The 14,853-nt window shown below is 41.4% G+C and overlaps 1 protein-coding gene across 10 annotated transcripts in view; it reads right to left on the reverse strand.

Moving 5' to 3' along the window:
- The window catches only part of CTPS2 (CTP synthase 2), an 89,574-nt gene that overhangs the window by 49,093 nt on the left and 25,628 nt on the right, over window positions 1–14,853 (reverse strand). For all 10 annotated transcript variants that reach the window (XR_011535823.1, XR_011535825.1, XR_011535824.1 and 7 more), the window contains 5 exons: window positions 11,735–11,867; window positions 9,353–9,441; window positions 8,289–8,383; window positions 6,202–6,264; window positions 6,054–6,097 (listed from right to left, as the gene is read on the reverse strand). Coding sequence is in view for 7 of the 10 variants with exons in the window: in XM_070603780.1 (XP_070459881.1) it covers window positions 6,054–6,097; window positions 6,202–6,264; window positions 8,289–8,383; window positions 9,353–9,441; window positions 11,735–11,867 (424 nt within the window). In the remaining 3 variants the exon portion in view is untranslated. The remainder of the gene's footprint in view (window positions 1–6,053; window positions 6,098–6,201; window positions 6,265–8,288; window positions 8,384–9,352; window positions 9,442–11,734; window positions 11,868–14,853) is intronic.

A 14,853-nucleotide genomic window follows, 5' to 3' on the forward strand; every position in this document is an offset into this window, starting at 1 on the left:
GAAAGGGTTATGCATTAGTTATGCTTAATGCATAATAAAAATTACCCTTCACCTGAATCGACTTTTAATTATATGTGACTATTTCACAAATCCATTGCATAGATGTAAAATTAATTTTGACTTTGAAAACTCCTGGATCAAAAAGGGGTAAAAGAAGTCATATCTATGATAAATAACTAAAATTGAAATAAAATGCCGCAATCTCAAATTTCCATGTGCATCTGCTTAAAATGCTTTGAATTTCTCACTTTTTCTTACCAATACCACCATCCAAGTGTGCGTGTGTGTGCCGACATGTCTGAAGGTGGAACATGGATTCTGTTTCCAGGATGTTATATCTTATGTAAATTCAGATTTTCAAAGTTACTATTTTCAGTAAACAGAAAAGAAATGCTAAAAATTAAGCATATCCATCTACCTCAACATCGGATTGAGATCATTCTTCCTTTATATGTCTCAAAAGTCAAAAATATTGTAAATATAAAGTCTACAGTGCCATTGTTACAGAGAAAAACCACAGGCCCCAAATGGCATCACTTGGGCTAAAGACCATGAGACCAAACCTAGATTTCATACCTGACCTAATTTCAGGAATGTAATCTTAATGGACCAGTCTGGAATTTCCTGACTAGCATTAGTCAGGTATCTGCAGGATAAAACCCCTGCTGTTCTCTTCCCCTCAAAGAGACGATGTCCTGGCCCAAAATAATCCTTTCTTTTTCTTTGCTAATAACTTCCTTGCCCCACCCTCCTTCCTATAAATGCCTTTCATTTTATACAGCTCCTTGCGGTATCTCTCTACTTGCTAGATGGGATACTGCCCAATTCATGAATTGTTGAATAAAGCCAATTAGATCTTCAAATTTACTCTGTTGAATTTTGTTTTTTAACACCATGAACTATCTTCTACACAAACTGGAGAGATGTGAAGCCAAATTCAAGGTCAAGGGTGTCAGCAGCAGCCACGTGATTGATATAAAGTCAGAACGCAAGTCAGTTACAGCTGTGTTCCTGGTAAGCATCATCTAGAAGGCAAGTAAAACTACTGTGAAGCAGGCCAAAAAATCAGACTTGCTGTATAACACTAAATATTCTGAAAAATTCCAGAGACTTCTATTTCACCTTGAGGATTAAGAAGAGAAATGACACAATAAAATAAATGTTACTCACTCTCTCCTGGTACTCTCAAAAAGAGTCTACCTTCACTCAGAGAAAAATCTGTTTCTCCTTTTATGTGTATAAATGACATCTCCACTTAGATATCTGTCCTGGATGCCAGTGTCTCTACTGATTTCATAAACAACCATAAGACTAATCAGGCACACTAAAGGAGAGTCATGATGGCCCATGAAGGGGAGCAGAATTTGCCACCCCAAAATATGTCTCTCTGGTATGAAGATTACCTTGAGCTGATTTTTTTTTCTTTTTTTTTGCTGAGGAAGATTCTCCCTGAGCTAACGGCTGTGCCAATCTTCCTCTATTTTGTGCGTGGGTCACTCCCACAGTATGGCCGATGACAAGTGGTGTAGGTCCATGCCCAGGAACCAAACCCCAGCTGCCAAAGCTGAGGGCACTGAACTTAACAACTAGGCCAAGGCACCAGCCTCTTGAGCTCATTATTTTTAAGAAACAACAAATAAAAGAGAAGCTCTGAAAACCTACCCTTTTGGAAGAGACATTTACCTTTATAAGGGAAATCTATATTTGTAAGAGTGTCTCCATTTCAGTACCAGGAAGAGGAGGATGACCAAATCTGTAGAAAGTCTTATCAATGGAGAAGGTGGGACTTAAATCTGCATAACAACTTTACCCTTGTTTACTGTACTTTGCCTGATCGCCTCCCATAACTGACCCCCATCTTCTTTTATCTTTAGCTGGAGATGGTATTTAAGGTGGTGACTTAGGCCATTTTGGGGAGTCACTTAGTTTTGCTGGGTCTCTCCCATGTATACTTGAGGTATATATGTTATTAAACTCCTCTTTGTTTTTCTCCTCTTAATCTGTCTTTTATGACAGTGAAGTCTCAGACAAGAACCTAGAAGGATAGAGGGAAAATTATTTTTCCTCCCCAACACTCATGAAACAGATTTTAGCAGCAAATATACCCTAAAGGAGGCTCCTGGTTTCCAAATTATTTACTTTTTTAGCTAGAAGGGCCAGAACAGCCATTACCCACTGTAAGTCATTGTTATTTGCTCGAGTTTAAGTGATTCCCCAGCCTTCCTGGTGTTTGCTGCCTGGTGATTCTATTACCTTAGTCTTTTTCTTTAATAAGACTTCTCACCATCGTCACAAAGGCTGGCTCTTATGGCTATTTTTCTCCGACAAACTGATTGCAGGCCATAAAGATGTTCAGTAGCAATTAGGTTTTATTGTTCTCATCTCACTTAGGAGGATAGAAGCTGTCAAAATGTAAAATGCGCATATCCCCTGACTTAGCAATTCCCCTTCTAGGAATTTATCCCATAGAAGTGCGTATGCGAGGGTACAAGGACATATGTACACAGATAGTAATTTGCAGCGTGATTTAAAGTAGCATAATCATGGACACAACCTAAATATTCATCAATATGAGACTGGTTAAATAAAGAATGATGCATCCAGCAAGGCAAGCACGTGGGAGAGCCCTGTGCATTGATGTGGAGCGATCAGTACAAAAAGCAAGAGAGAATGGTGTCTCAAGCACACTAGCATATGGATTTTTACAAAAGGGAACATGTATCCATGTATGTGTGTGGGTAGGTGGGTGTACACACACACACACAATCTTTGGAAGAATAACAAAAGAAATGGATGAAGGTAGTTGCCTCTGGGGAAGGGCACTGAGGTGAGATGGGGGGCAGATGAGAGGCCGTTTTATACCTTTTCTGTAGGGCTTAACTTTTTTACCTTGTGTATACGTTTTAAACACACACACACACACACACACACACACACACACCCAGTAAAGGACAGTCATCAAAGAATTAACCTTGCCAAAGCTATCTAACAGTGGCACCTACTGGTAAAGTCACTTTCTACCCCAAAGTATTATCTTAAAAAAGAAAACCTATAGTTTGCCTGGCACAGCCATTTCAGCCATTAGTCAGGAAACATGTCTATGTTAAAGCCTTATAAGGAACTCTTCACTCGAATTAGGTCTTCTGAGCATAAGACTTAAAAGTACCATCTGGCTGGGAAGCCATGGCTCATTATAGTCTGAATTGCAAGCCATAAAAAGGAGTGAAGACTCTCTATCCTTCCCCGCTATGCTCTCCACTCCAGCATGTAGTGTTAAGTGAAAAAAGCAAAGCAGGAAACATGTGCAGAGTATGCTACCATTTATCTAAGAAGGGGCGGGGGTTACAAGTAGACATTCAGGTTTACTTATACTTTTAAAATGGAAAGATAACCCATACAAAAAAAAGAATTAATGGTTGCCATAGGGAAAGAACGGAATAGGCTGGAAGGGAGAAGAACAGAACTAGATTTCTCTAAATCAGTGGTTCTCAACAGGGGCTATTCTGCCTGTGTCCTCAGGGGATGTTTGGCAATGTCTGGAGGTATTTTTAGTGTCACAACTGGGGATTGAGAGAACTGTACTACTGACATCTAGTGAACAGAGACCAAGGATGCTATTGAACATCCCACAGGGCACAGGACAGCCTCCCTACAACAAAGAATGCTCCAGCCCAAATGTCAATAGAGTAAATTATATATCTAATAAGGAACTTGTATCTAGAATACATAAAGAATTCTTACAACTTAATAATAAAAAGACAAATAACCCAATTTAAAAGTGGGCAAAGGATCTGAATAAACACTTCTCCAAAGATGATATACAAGCGGCCAATAAGCACATGAAAAGATGTTCAACATCCTTAGACATTAGGGAAATGCAAATCAAAGCCACAAGGAGCTGCAACTCCATACCCACTAGGATGGCTATAATCAAAAAGACTGACAATAACGATTGTTGAGGATGTGGAGAAACTGGAAGCCTCATACACTGCTAGTGGGAATGTAAAATGCTGCGGCCACTTTGGAAAAGAGTCTGGCAGTTCCTCAAATGGTTAAACATACAGTCACCATATGACCTATAATTCCACTCCTAGGTATACATCCAAATGAAATGAAAACATTATGTCCACACAAAAATTTATACACAAATATATACAGCAGCATATTCATAAGAGCCAAAAAGTGTAAACAATTCAAATGTCTATCAATGGATGAATGGATAAATAAAATGTAGTATGTCCATATAATGGGATATTATTTGCCAATAAAAAGAAACAAAGTACTGATAGATGCTACAACATAGACAGACCTTGACAACGTTATGCTAAGTAAAAGAAGTCAGCCACAAAAGGCCACATATTGTATGATTCCACTTATATAAACTGTCTAGAAAAACCACATCTATAGATTTCTCAAAAAATTAAAAATAGAAATACCATATGACCCAGCTATCTCACTACTGGGTATTTATCCAAAAAACTTGAAATCAACAAGTCAAAGAGATTTATGCACCCCCCACTCACTGCAGCATTATACACAATAGCCAAGACGTGGAAGCAACCCAAGTGCCCGTCAACTGATGAATGGATAAAGAAGATGTGGTATATATTTTTTATATATATATATACATACACACACACACAATGGAATACTACTCAGCCATAAAAAAAGACAAAGTCACCCCATTTGCAACAAGATGAATGGACCTTAAGGGTACTATGTTAAACGAAATAAGCCAGAGAGAGAAAGACAAACACCATATGATTTCACTCATATATGGAAGATAAACAAATACATGGACAAAGAAAACATATTAGTGGTTACCAGAGGGGAAGGGGGTTGGGGGGTGGGCATAAGGGGTAAAGGGGCACATATATATGGTGACTGACAAATAATAACGTACAACTGAAATTTCACAGTTATAAATTATTATGACCTCAACAAAATAATAAAATTTTTTAAAAACCACATCTATAGAGACAGAAAACAGATTAATGGTTGCCTAGGGCTGGGAGGATAGGAGGACTGGGGATGTCAGCTGAGGGGTGTGGAGTTTCTTTCTGGGGTAATCAAAATCGTCCAAAACTGATTATGGTGATGGTGGCAGAGATCTGTGAATATGCAAAGTCATTGAGTTATACACTTTCAATGGTTACATTTTATGGTATGTGAATTATATCTCAAAAAACTGTTTTTTAAAAAGCCAACCACAATGGTGAGGTGTGTACGCCGATAGAGGTGTGTGCAAGGTACATTAGGCAACGGCAGGGAAAGAAAGGAGGCCAGGGGAGGCTTCCCAGGATGAATAGGAAGTTGTCAGTAATCAAGTTTGGTCTATTTTTTTAACTAAATTCTTCACTGGTTGTATTGAGATTCCGGGGGGGGGCGTAGTGGCAGAAGGGGGACATCTCAGGTGTAGGGAACCGCAGGATACATCTATAAAACGTATTCAGATTGTCCAAACCTAACACCTCGAGTGCAGGAGGGAGGGGCAGGCCACGGGATGAATTAGCAAAGCGGCAGGTGACAAAACACGACGGACTTCACTCCTGGCCAAGAACCTTGGACTGAATATGTTACGGGAAAAGGAATCAGTGGAAGATGAGGAGCAGCGGAAGAACAGTTGTCACTTTTGTTTTAGAAAGACAGATGACCGCCAATGTGGAAACTAGACAGATGGGGGATGAGTCCAGAAACAGGACAGCCCATTTATTTATATTAGCTGTTACAAATTGTTGTCACAGTCAATTTAATCCTTTCCTAAACATTAAGCTTGAAAACGGCTGCAAAGAGAAATCAGTCCAGGATGGTGTCTTTCTTCAAGGCACAGTTGACAAGATGGACCATTTGAGAACAAAGCAGTTTGATGCAAAAATAATAATAATGATAGTAATGACAATCATAAAGTTATTATGATTTAAATATAAACATATAATTTAAAATGTCCTGATGTTGTAATGAAAAAATAATAATAAACACTCCTTATGAGTTTAGGCTAGAGCCAGAAACAAAATGACAATGACTCAAGCCAGAAAGATAAACAGGCCACTTACCATAGGAACACGGGCATTTGGCTCAAATTCTGTGGAATCGGCATCTGAAGATGAAGAAACGAGTTCAATAATTCACCAATATTGCTGAAAATATTTTAAATAATAAGAATTTTTTTAATAAAAGGTTATTAGCCAATCTCAGACTTACCTTTCAAGTTAAGGCAGTTTCTTGCAAACTCTATCACTGCTAGCTGCATCCCAAGGCAAATTCCTATTTTAAAAAGCACATATATAAGGCAAATGAACCTCTCTTGCATTGCTTCGTATTTTCTGTTCATTTGTTTGCTGTCTGTCTCCTCCATCAAGAATGCAGGCTCCGGGAGAGCAAGACTCTGCCTGTCAGGTTCGCTGCTGGACCTCTGCCCTCAGAATGCCTGTGGCAGAGGCAGGGAAGGGGTCTGGACAACCCGGAGTTGAGGCAGAAGGAATGTGAGGCTAGAAAAGGGCAGGAGAGGACAGAGCAAGGTCCAAAAGGCAAATCTGCCTCCTTCCAAACTTGTCTCTAAACCGAGGTGTACGTGTGGGCTGCAGGGCTGTCCCAGAGCACCTGATTCCTTCAGAGGATATCTAACAACACTCCAACTCAAGAGGGAGTCTCCGGGGGCTGAGACTTCACACACTCTGCTCAAGGCAGTTTCACAGCCTTATATATGGGCTTTGCCTGAGGGGAGCCTCAGGCTGGCCAGCTGGCTGGGATCTAAGCAGCGCCTAAAGGCAGGCAGTGGAGCCGGAAGTCTGTGCCAGGCTGCTAAGCCCAGAACAGCGCTATCACCTCACTGTAGGAAAAGAGCAGCAGCTGGGGAAGTTGGCACCTCCCCTGCGGGCTCAGAGGTGGTGGAGAGCAGGGAAGGGAGAAGAAAAATGGAACTGAACAGAGAGCTCAATCAGGAGGAAAAGAGACCTGTGTGGCCTCAGATCTGTTGTCGCAGGGATGCATCCTTCACCCATCTCCACATTCACCGCGGCCCACAAACTGTCTCCACTAAACAAATGCCAAGGAGCATTCCAGACACTTTTATAGATACATCCAAGGTATACAAGGGACTCAAAGGAGAGAGCAATCAATATACTGGCACGCCAGAACAATAGTCAATAAGCACGAAATAGCTGAGCGCTCTGGGGGAACTTTAGAAAGATGCATATGGCTTGGACATAAAGAGACGCTGTGTTAAAGAGAAAGCTAAAAGAGTTACAAACTATTCTATACAGTGAAAATTATCTGAAGAACACTAACCACGTTTAGACAGAAACCAAACAAGATTACTTCAAAAGAAAACAGTGGCCCAGATGAGCATAGATGGGTAAAAGAAACCAAGGTATCAAGGTACTACTCCTGGCTTCTCTTTTGAAAATGGATCCCAAGTGAAGAGTGTCTAGGAAGCTAATCAAAGAACAGGCAATGGGGAAAAGGAACAGTCTGCTGATAGTAAAAGGCACCGAAGCCTGTCCACTCCGCTCACAAACCCACCAGTACATCCAAGCACAGTGTGAAACACAGCCTCTCCCCACTCCACTTCCTGCCTGAATCCCCAACTGCAGGGCTGCTTTAGCCCATCAAGATTCCGTTTCATCTGGTTTCACTGGTCCAGAAGCCATGCTTTGCAATTTGAACAAAAGCATTAAAAAGACGCAGCTCTATCGAATTTTAACAGAGCTGTTCCTGTAATGTTGGATAGTCTTTCTGCATTATCATTTCTAGAAAGAGCACACAAATTTCAACTTAAACACTTTTTTTCTGATTAGAAAGAACATTGTGGAGTTCTGTTGAATGCTTCTCTGCTTCAAGTGGTAAAAAGACGGACTCGGGTGGGAATAGGAGAAGGTAAGGGCAGGTGTGGACAGCTACTTCTCCCAGCCTCTTGCTACACAACCAGAACAGTAGTAAGTTCTATTAGATCAACAAATTTTTCCAGTACAGGGCCAGATAGTAAAGATTTTAGGCTTTGCAGCCTGTAGGGTCTCAAACTCTGCCACTGTACTACCAAAGCAGCCATAGACAATATGTAAACAAATTGAGGTGGCTGTGTTCCCATAAAACTTTATTTACAAAAACACCACAAGCCAGGTATGTCTTGCAGGGTATAGTTTGCTGACCCCATAGCAGACTGTTTGGCGCCTGAATATTCAAATCTGAGATTACACCTTTTACGTTAACAAATCTTACCAAGTGTTACCCCAACACGTGTCAAAAAATCAAATAAACTCATAGTCAGAATCCATAAACATGAGTTTTACCCAGAAAAGGAATCTTCTTTGCCCTTGCCCAAGAAATCGCTTGGAGTTTCCCCAATGTTCCTCTGATTCCGAAGCCTCCTGGCACAAGAACACCACTGCAATCAAGATAAGATGAGGGTGAATTTGACATTATTTTTATTTTTAAAGCTCTTATTTTCAGCCAGCCATGCTTACTGATCTCAAATCCAAGACTTGTTGCCATCGCTAGAGAATATGCTTGGGGTCTACTTTCAGAATCGATTACATGATTTCACATCCTGAACTTTCTTCTTGAAATTCTCCCAATGTTATTGAAGAAGCTGGGACAACTTCTCACAACTGACCTCAATATAATATATTTTCTGATAGGTGTCTGCGGCATGTGCGCATAGTGACTGAGAAATGCAATTCGATTAAAAATGCCACTGAGAGAATTATCTGAGTAAAAATAGGTTAAGGTTCTTTTAAAAGCACTATTAAAAAAATGTTAAGATCTCTTCCATAATCAGAAAGAGTTAAACTGGTAAAATCAACCTTTGATTTCAATCACTAATTATGTAGTGGCACATGAACATTTCCTGGCTGGGAGACACTTTAGAGACCTTCTAGATAAACACTCTTATTTGAAAAGACAAGAGTTCAAGAGAAAAAGCGGGAGGGTCACGCTACCCTCACAATACAGTGCTGCCCCCAAGAGTTCTATCGGTTACTTATGAAATAAAACCTAGAATCAAATGATGTGGAAAAGAAAATAAAACCAAGAGAGAAGGTTGTCATTCTCGTACTTTAACTTTGTATATGTAAGATCTCTGCATCTTTTAGTAGCATCAACACACTTTCTCTCCAATACAGTATCCCCATCCTCCGCAAAATAAAACCATTTCCAGTGCACATGCCACTAACGTTACCATGGCACATTACAAAGTAAAGGCAGTGTGAATGTGGCACAACCACCTGCAATGGCCAGAACTAATCCAAACTACCTTTAAAAATGAACAAAAATTAGTAACTGGGGTAAATCGAATCATTATGGAAAAAGCACAATGGCATTCTCCTAACTGGTGTGGATGGTCCCCAGGACTCACTCAGCTTTGCATAGCTTCTGCCAAGCTTCATGGAATTTCACAGGGTCCTCGGTTTCAGTGGTCTGCTCCAGATCAATCGAGTCTATGTACTAAAAAACATCCAATAGATTAAAGGAACATTTAAGAAAAATAAATACTGGAAAATATTAGAGCTGTCCAGCACTATGACACAATTATTCAATAACCACTTATTATGCAAACACCGGACTGGTCACTTAGGTTAGAAAACCACGATTTCTGTCTTGTGGCTCTTACAATCTTTCAGGAAGATTACAAAACCAAATAACCAGGCATCCACACCATAGTGTGACAATGGCTACGATGGGCAAAGAAGAGAATGCTGCAGAAGTAACCAGGAGCCACACCTAACCTAGACCTGGACACGGAGGAAAGAAGGGAAGGAGCACCAGCAGGGAAGATCTCTGAGGAGGTGATGTCCAAGAAGCTCAGCCCTCGAGGAGGAGCAGAAGCAAGATGAGCATGTGTGAGCATGCTGGGAGGCAGGCAGGAAGGTGTGCAGGAGACAGAGGGAGGGGAGGAGGTGAAGGAACAGCTTGTATGAACCCTCAGAGGAAAGAGAGAAAGTGGTGTCCACTTCGGGGCCCTCCTCTACCCAGCAAGAGGAGAAGTTTCCAGTTGAAGCCACTGAAAGGTCTTAAGTAAGGGGAGAGAGAGAACAGAGAGTGATTTTCGAAGCTCACTCTGGTATAATGTGGAAAATGGAGGGAAGACTGGAAACCAGTTACAAAGTTGCTGCAATAAGCCAGGCAAGATAAACACAGCAGCAAACTGGTCTAAAAAGAATATGACAAGACCATGATTCAAATAGTACTTGGTAGAAGCTAACGTCAATAAATTCTATTAAATAAAAAAATCACACACAACAATTCCTATGTACATAACAGTCCCCATATAGCTATATTATTTTAGTATTTCTTTCATAAAAATTACTATCTGAATATATCTTAAGATACAAGATTTTAAAATTTATATTATAACAATTTTCTATTGTTTTCTTTTTTCTACAAGGGGCCGGGGACTTGGCAGAGTGGGAAGAACAGGAAGTGAAATATCCCTTGGAAAGCCAAAAACAAAAAGTGATTAGAAAAGCAAGAGGCTGCAAAGAGGTGAGAGAAAAATTGGATAGGTCCTAAGCTGGTGTGGAAGTGGAAGTTACTAAATTTCTTGTACATAGAAGTGTATCTTTTTGCTCATTGTATAAAGGTTTTATCATTTAAATCAAGATAACAAGGGCTTGCTTAAACTGTGATATATCCAGACAGAGTATCAGTAAATATAAATGTTCATATAGAGAGAGAGAAAAGTCTCAAAAGAGATGCACCAAACTGGGAATGACAGGTACAACAGAGAAGTGGGATTTCAGGGAAGAAGAATTTTCCACTTTCTGCATCTTACATTATGCTTTGCTTAAATTTTCCACACTGAGCATGTACTGCTTCTATTTTAACAAAGACAAAGAATATACCCAGGCTATCCACGATAACTCCACCTCTGCTATCCCATTATACTCATTTTAAAAAACAAATAACTACTGTTTGCCAGATATCAGTCCTCCAAGTTAGAAATAGGAATATATATATACACACATATATGTATGGCATTTTTAAAATCTGGATTCAATTCCAGTGCTAAAGGGGGGAAAAGTTCTATCATTTTCTTATTAGGCAAATACAATGTACTTAAATGAGCATGAAGTACATATGTCCCTGGATGTGCAAAGCCTAATTTCAGGATCATGCCTTAAACCTGTATGCAGAAAAAAAGCTAACATGGCAGGCCTGATCGCTGTCCTTGGAAAGGCCTGCTTACAAGGTTGGCCCTTGGCTGGCATCTGGGAACTTGGATTTGGGGAGGGCTCCCACCATTCCCAGAGCTGGTAAGAGTGGTTCACTGTGCCTACAGTGTTTGTAGAACCTACATGATTTATCCTGAACACCTGCTTTCCTTCTGAGAGTCTGGAATTCTGGTACTCGGTAGGCAGGGGGTGTCTATGTGGCCAACCCCCAATAAAAACCTTGGGCACTGAGTCTCTAATGAGCTTTCCTGGGAGACAGCACTTGACACATGTTGTTATAGCTCATTGCTGGGAGAATTAAGCTCAACCTGTGTGACTCCACTGGGGGAGGACTCTGGAAGCTTGTGCCCGGTTTCCCCCATACTTCATTCTTTGCTCATTTTGCTCAGTATTCTTTCACTGTAATACATCTTAGCCATAAATCCAACTACATGCTGAGTCCTGTGAGTCCTCCTGGCGAATCATCAATTCTGGAAGTGTCTTGTGGAGCCTTCAACACAACCTGCCTCTCTGAACCACGAGATAGCAGAGTGAATGACTGAAATATGCAAAAGACCAGGGCTCACCATCAGATTCAGTTTGTGGTTGATGGCCAAGGCTGAGTGTTCCAGGGCTTTGAACACGGAGGCGTAGCAGTCCCTGAGCTTGGTGTATTTGCCAACCAGGGCTATGGAGCATGTTTTCTGTAACCTTTCATATCTGGGGAGGAAGACAAGCTTAAAGGTTATATGCACGCAACGTAACATCACAAACACTATGACAGCCACTGTTCTTATCCCAAGGCACTTTTTAAAACCTTAGGAGCAGACTAGCCTCAAACTTGATATACTTAACTCAACTCCCTACCCACCCCCAAAGAATGAATATCTGTATGCCAACAGATTTCAAAATCATAAGAAATCCCAACGTTGGCTTGCATAAGCAGGCACAGATATAAATCCAAGGAGAGTACATCAGAGAAAAAGGTAAAAGCATTACAAATAAAAAATAAAAAAGCTGTTCCCATCTCATAAACATGAGCTGTCCTTAAATTCATTTATAAGGTGACATTGCATAAGAAAAAGCATTCTGAGAGTCAATAGGAAACATTCCAATATTAACTTTGTAAGGTGACATTATATAAGAAGATGTATTCAACGTGTCTGCATTAAAAATTGTTACATTCCCAGCTGGCCCGTGAAAGGCAGGTTATTCACGGTATGTCTGAAGAATGATGCTAAGGGAACTGTTTAAAATATTACAAGCCATTTAGATCACTTTTATGAGAAAATTCCATTCTACATAAGACGCTCAATCACATTCTACCATTAGAGAGACAATCTTTACTGTTGCTTTTGTCAGGAAATCTCTTCAAAGAACATGAAAAATGTCTGGTCTGATACTAAGTATGTGGAAATGTGATCTCGGGGCTGAAGATGTTTTAGGGCTTTGAAGCAAACCCTTCCCCAAACACCTTAGAACAAAAATGTTACCGTGATGAGGAATATTTCTCTTTCATATCAACACCTGTGAAGAATGCAAGAGAAACGTGGCTGCAAACAGGCTGGGAGGAAAAAAATGCACAAGAAGCTGAGAAGTCAAAACTGACAGTAAAGGTGACTTTCCAGGAAAGTGACTAAAGACCTGAGAGAAGGCTGCTGACTTTAACTTGCTACTTAATTTTATGTTGCTATGGAGATTGCGTGGCTGCCTGTGTTTCACCCCAGCACTACATAAAGGACGCAGGTAACAAAGCAAGTTGGTAGCGAGCCAAGATTCCAAGACGACAGCAGAGGTCAGTGCTTCCTGTCCCGGTGTCTGGCGTGTGGGAACTGGCAATCACAACCACATTTGAGCACAGCAGCTGGGCTGAACCCTCACATCCAATTTCACTCCCCCGTTGATGAAGGGACATCAGCTCTGCTCCCGGGAAGGAAGCAGGACTGGAGTCAACACCGCCAGTTCCTTCTTCCACTCACTCATGTCTGGTCTTCCCAGGGGAGGAGGAGTCACTCATCAGCTGGGTGGGACAGGTGAGTTCACCGAGTCACATGGACCAGAGAAGAGAGCTGCCATCTAGGAAGATATCCTGAGCCCACTCCCCTCGTGCTCTCTCCCTCTTGGACCTGCAGGCTAGGCTCACGGAGCACTGCCCAGACCAGCCAAGCATCTCTCTTGGGCGTTCCATTCAGCCATCAACTGGGTGTGAGGCAGACCACTGACAACGCTGTGAGCTGCTGGTGGGAGGCAGATGAGGAGTCTGCTTTGCATACTCATCCCCCTACAGGCAGGTCCCCCAAGAGGCAGGGTTGTCCCCACTTTGGCCTCAGGTCTCAGGCAAGCTCTCCCATGCAGCTTAACCAGGGACCCCTGGCCTCTGAACAGCACTGGACCTCCAGGATCAAGGCTGCCCTTTGACCTCTGTTTGCCTCCCTTGTATCTCACCACAGGCTGTACTGAGGGGACAGGGCCTAAAGAATGGACACTCCAGACCACCATTACCAATGAACCAACATTACAGCCAACATGACACAGAGGGACTGATGTTCAATACTCCCTTTGTTTGAAGACTGCGGTGAGCTGAATAGTGGTGCCCCCAAAAATATATGTCCCCCAGAACCTATGAATGTGAGCATATCTAGAAAAAGGGTCTTTGTGGATGCAATTAAATTAAGGATCTTGGGATAAGATCATCCTGGATTAAAATGGGCCCTAAATCTAAAGACAAGCATCCTTATAAAAGAAGAGAAGGAAAGAATACACAGAGAAGGCCGTGAGATAACAGAGGCAGAGACTGGAGTCATGCAGCCACAAGCCAAGGAACACCAAGGATGGCCAGCAGCCTTCAGAAGCTAGGAGAGACGCATGGCGTTAGCGGTTTCTCCCTCAGAGCCTCCAGAAGGAACCAACCCTGCTGATGCCTTGATTTTGCACTTCTGACCTCGACCACTGTGAGAGAACAAATTTCTGTTGCTTTAAGCCATCCATTTGAGGCGATATGTTACGGTAGCCACAGGAAACTAATATGAAGACCAAACACTGGCTTTAAAAAGCACAGAAGCATAGAGTACAATTTAGAACGACTTCCAATAAAAAGAGTCAAAATATTAAAATTTCTAGTGCTTAAAGAGGGTCAGCCCTACCAAGTGACTACTTCCTTAAGCAGTGTGGAGGGCGGGGGCTTGACTGTATCTCCAGGTCTTAGAGTACCTAAGGTCAGAAACTGTACTTTGTTCCTGATTCTACTTACCCTAGAAATTCTAAAACACTGTGCAAATTTTTAAGTGAAAGGATAAGAGAACTTCAATCTACTAGTCATCTACCAAAGGTCAGCAATTTTGTCCCATCAAATCATTTTAATTATTGTAACCGACATCAGTGACCCATACTTAGTGCCTGATGTGATGTTAAGGCCTTATGTGTTTTCTCTCATAATTGCCGTAACGTGGGCACTAGTACCCCCCTGTTATATATGGATGGGAGAACAAGCCCAGAGAGGTTAAGTAATCTGCCCAAATTCACACAGCTAGTAAGAGGGAGAGCTGGGGTCTGAAGCCACGTTGCCTGAGGCCTGAGCTTCCGGCATTTTTTATTGAGATATAATTGATGTATAACATTATATTAGTTTCAAGTGTACAACATAATGATTCGATATATGTATATATTACAAAATAATGACCACAATAAGTCTAGTTAACATCCATCA

The sequence above is a fragment of the Equus przewalskii genome, chromosome X (assembly GCF_037783145.1).
Source record: "Equus przewalskii isolate Varuska chromosome X, EquPr2, whole genome shotgun sequence".
NCBI lineage: Eukaryota > Metazoa > Chordata > Mammalia > Perissodactyla > Equidae > Equus > Equus przewalskii.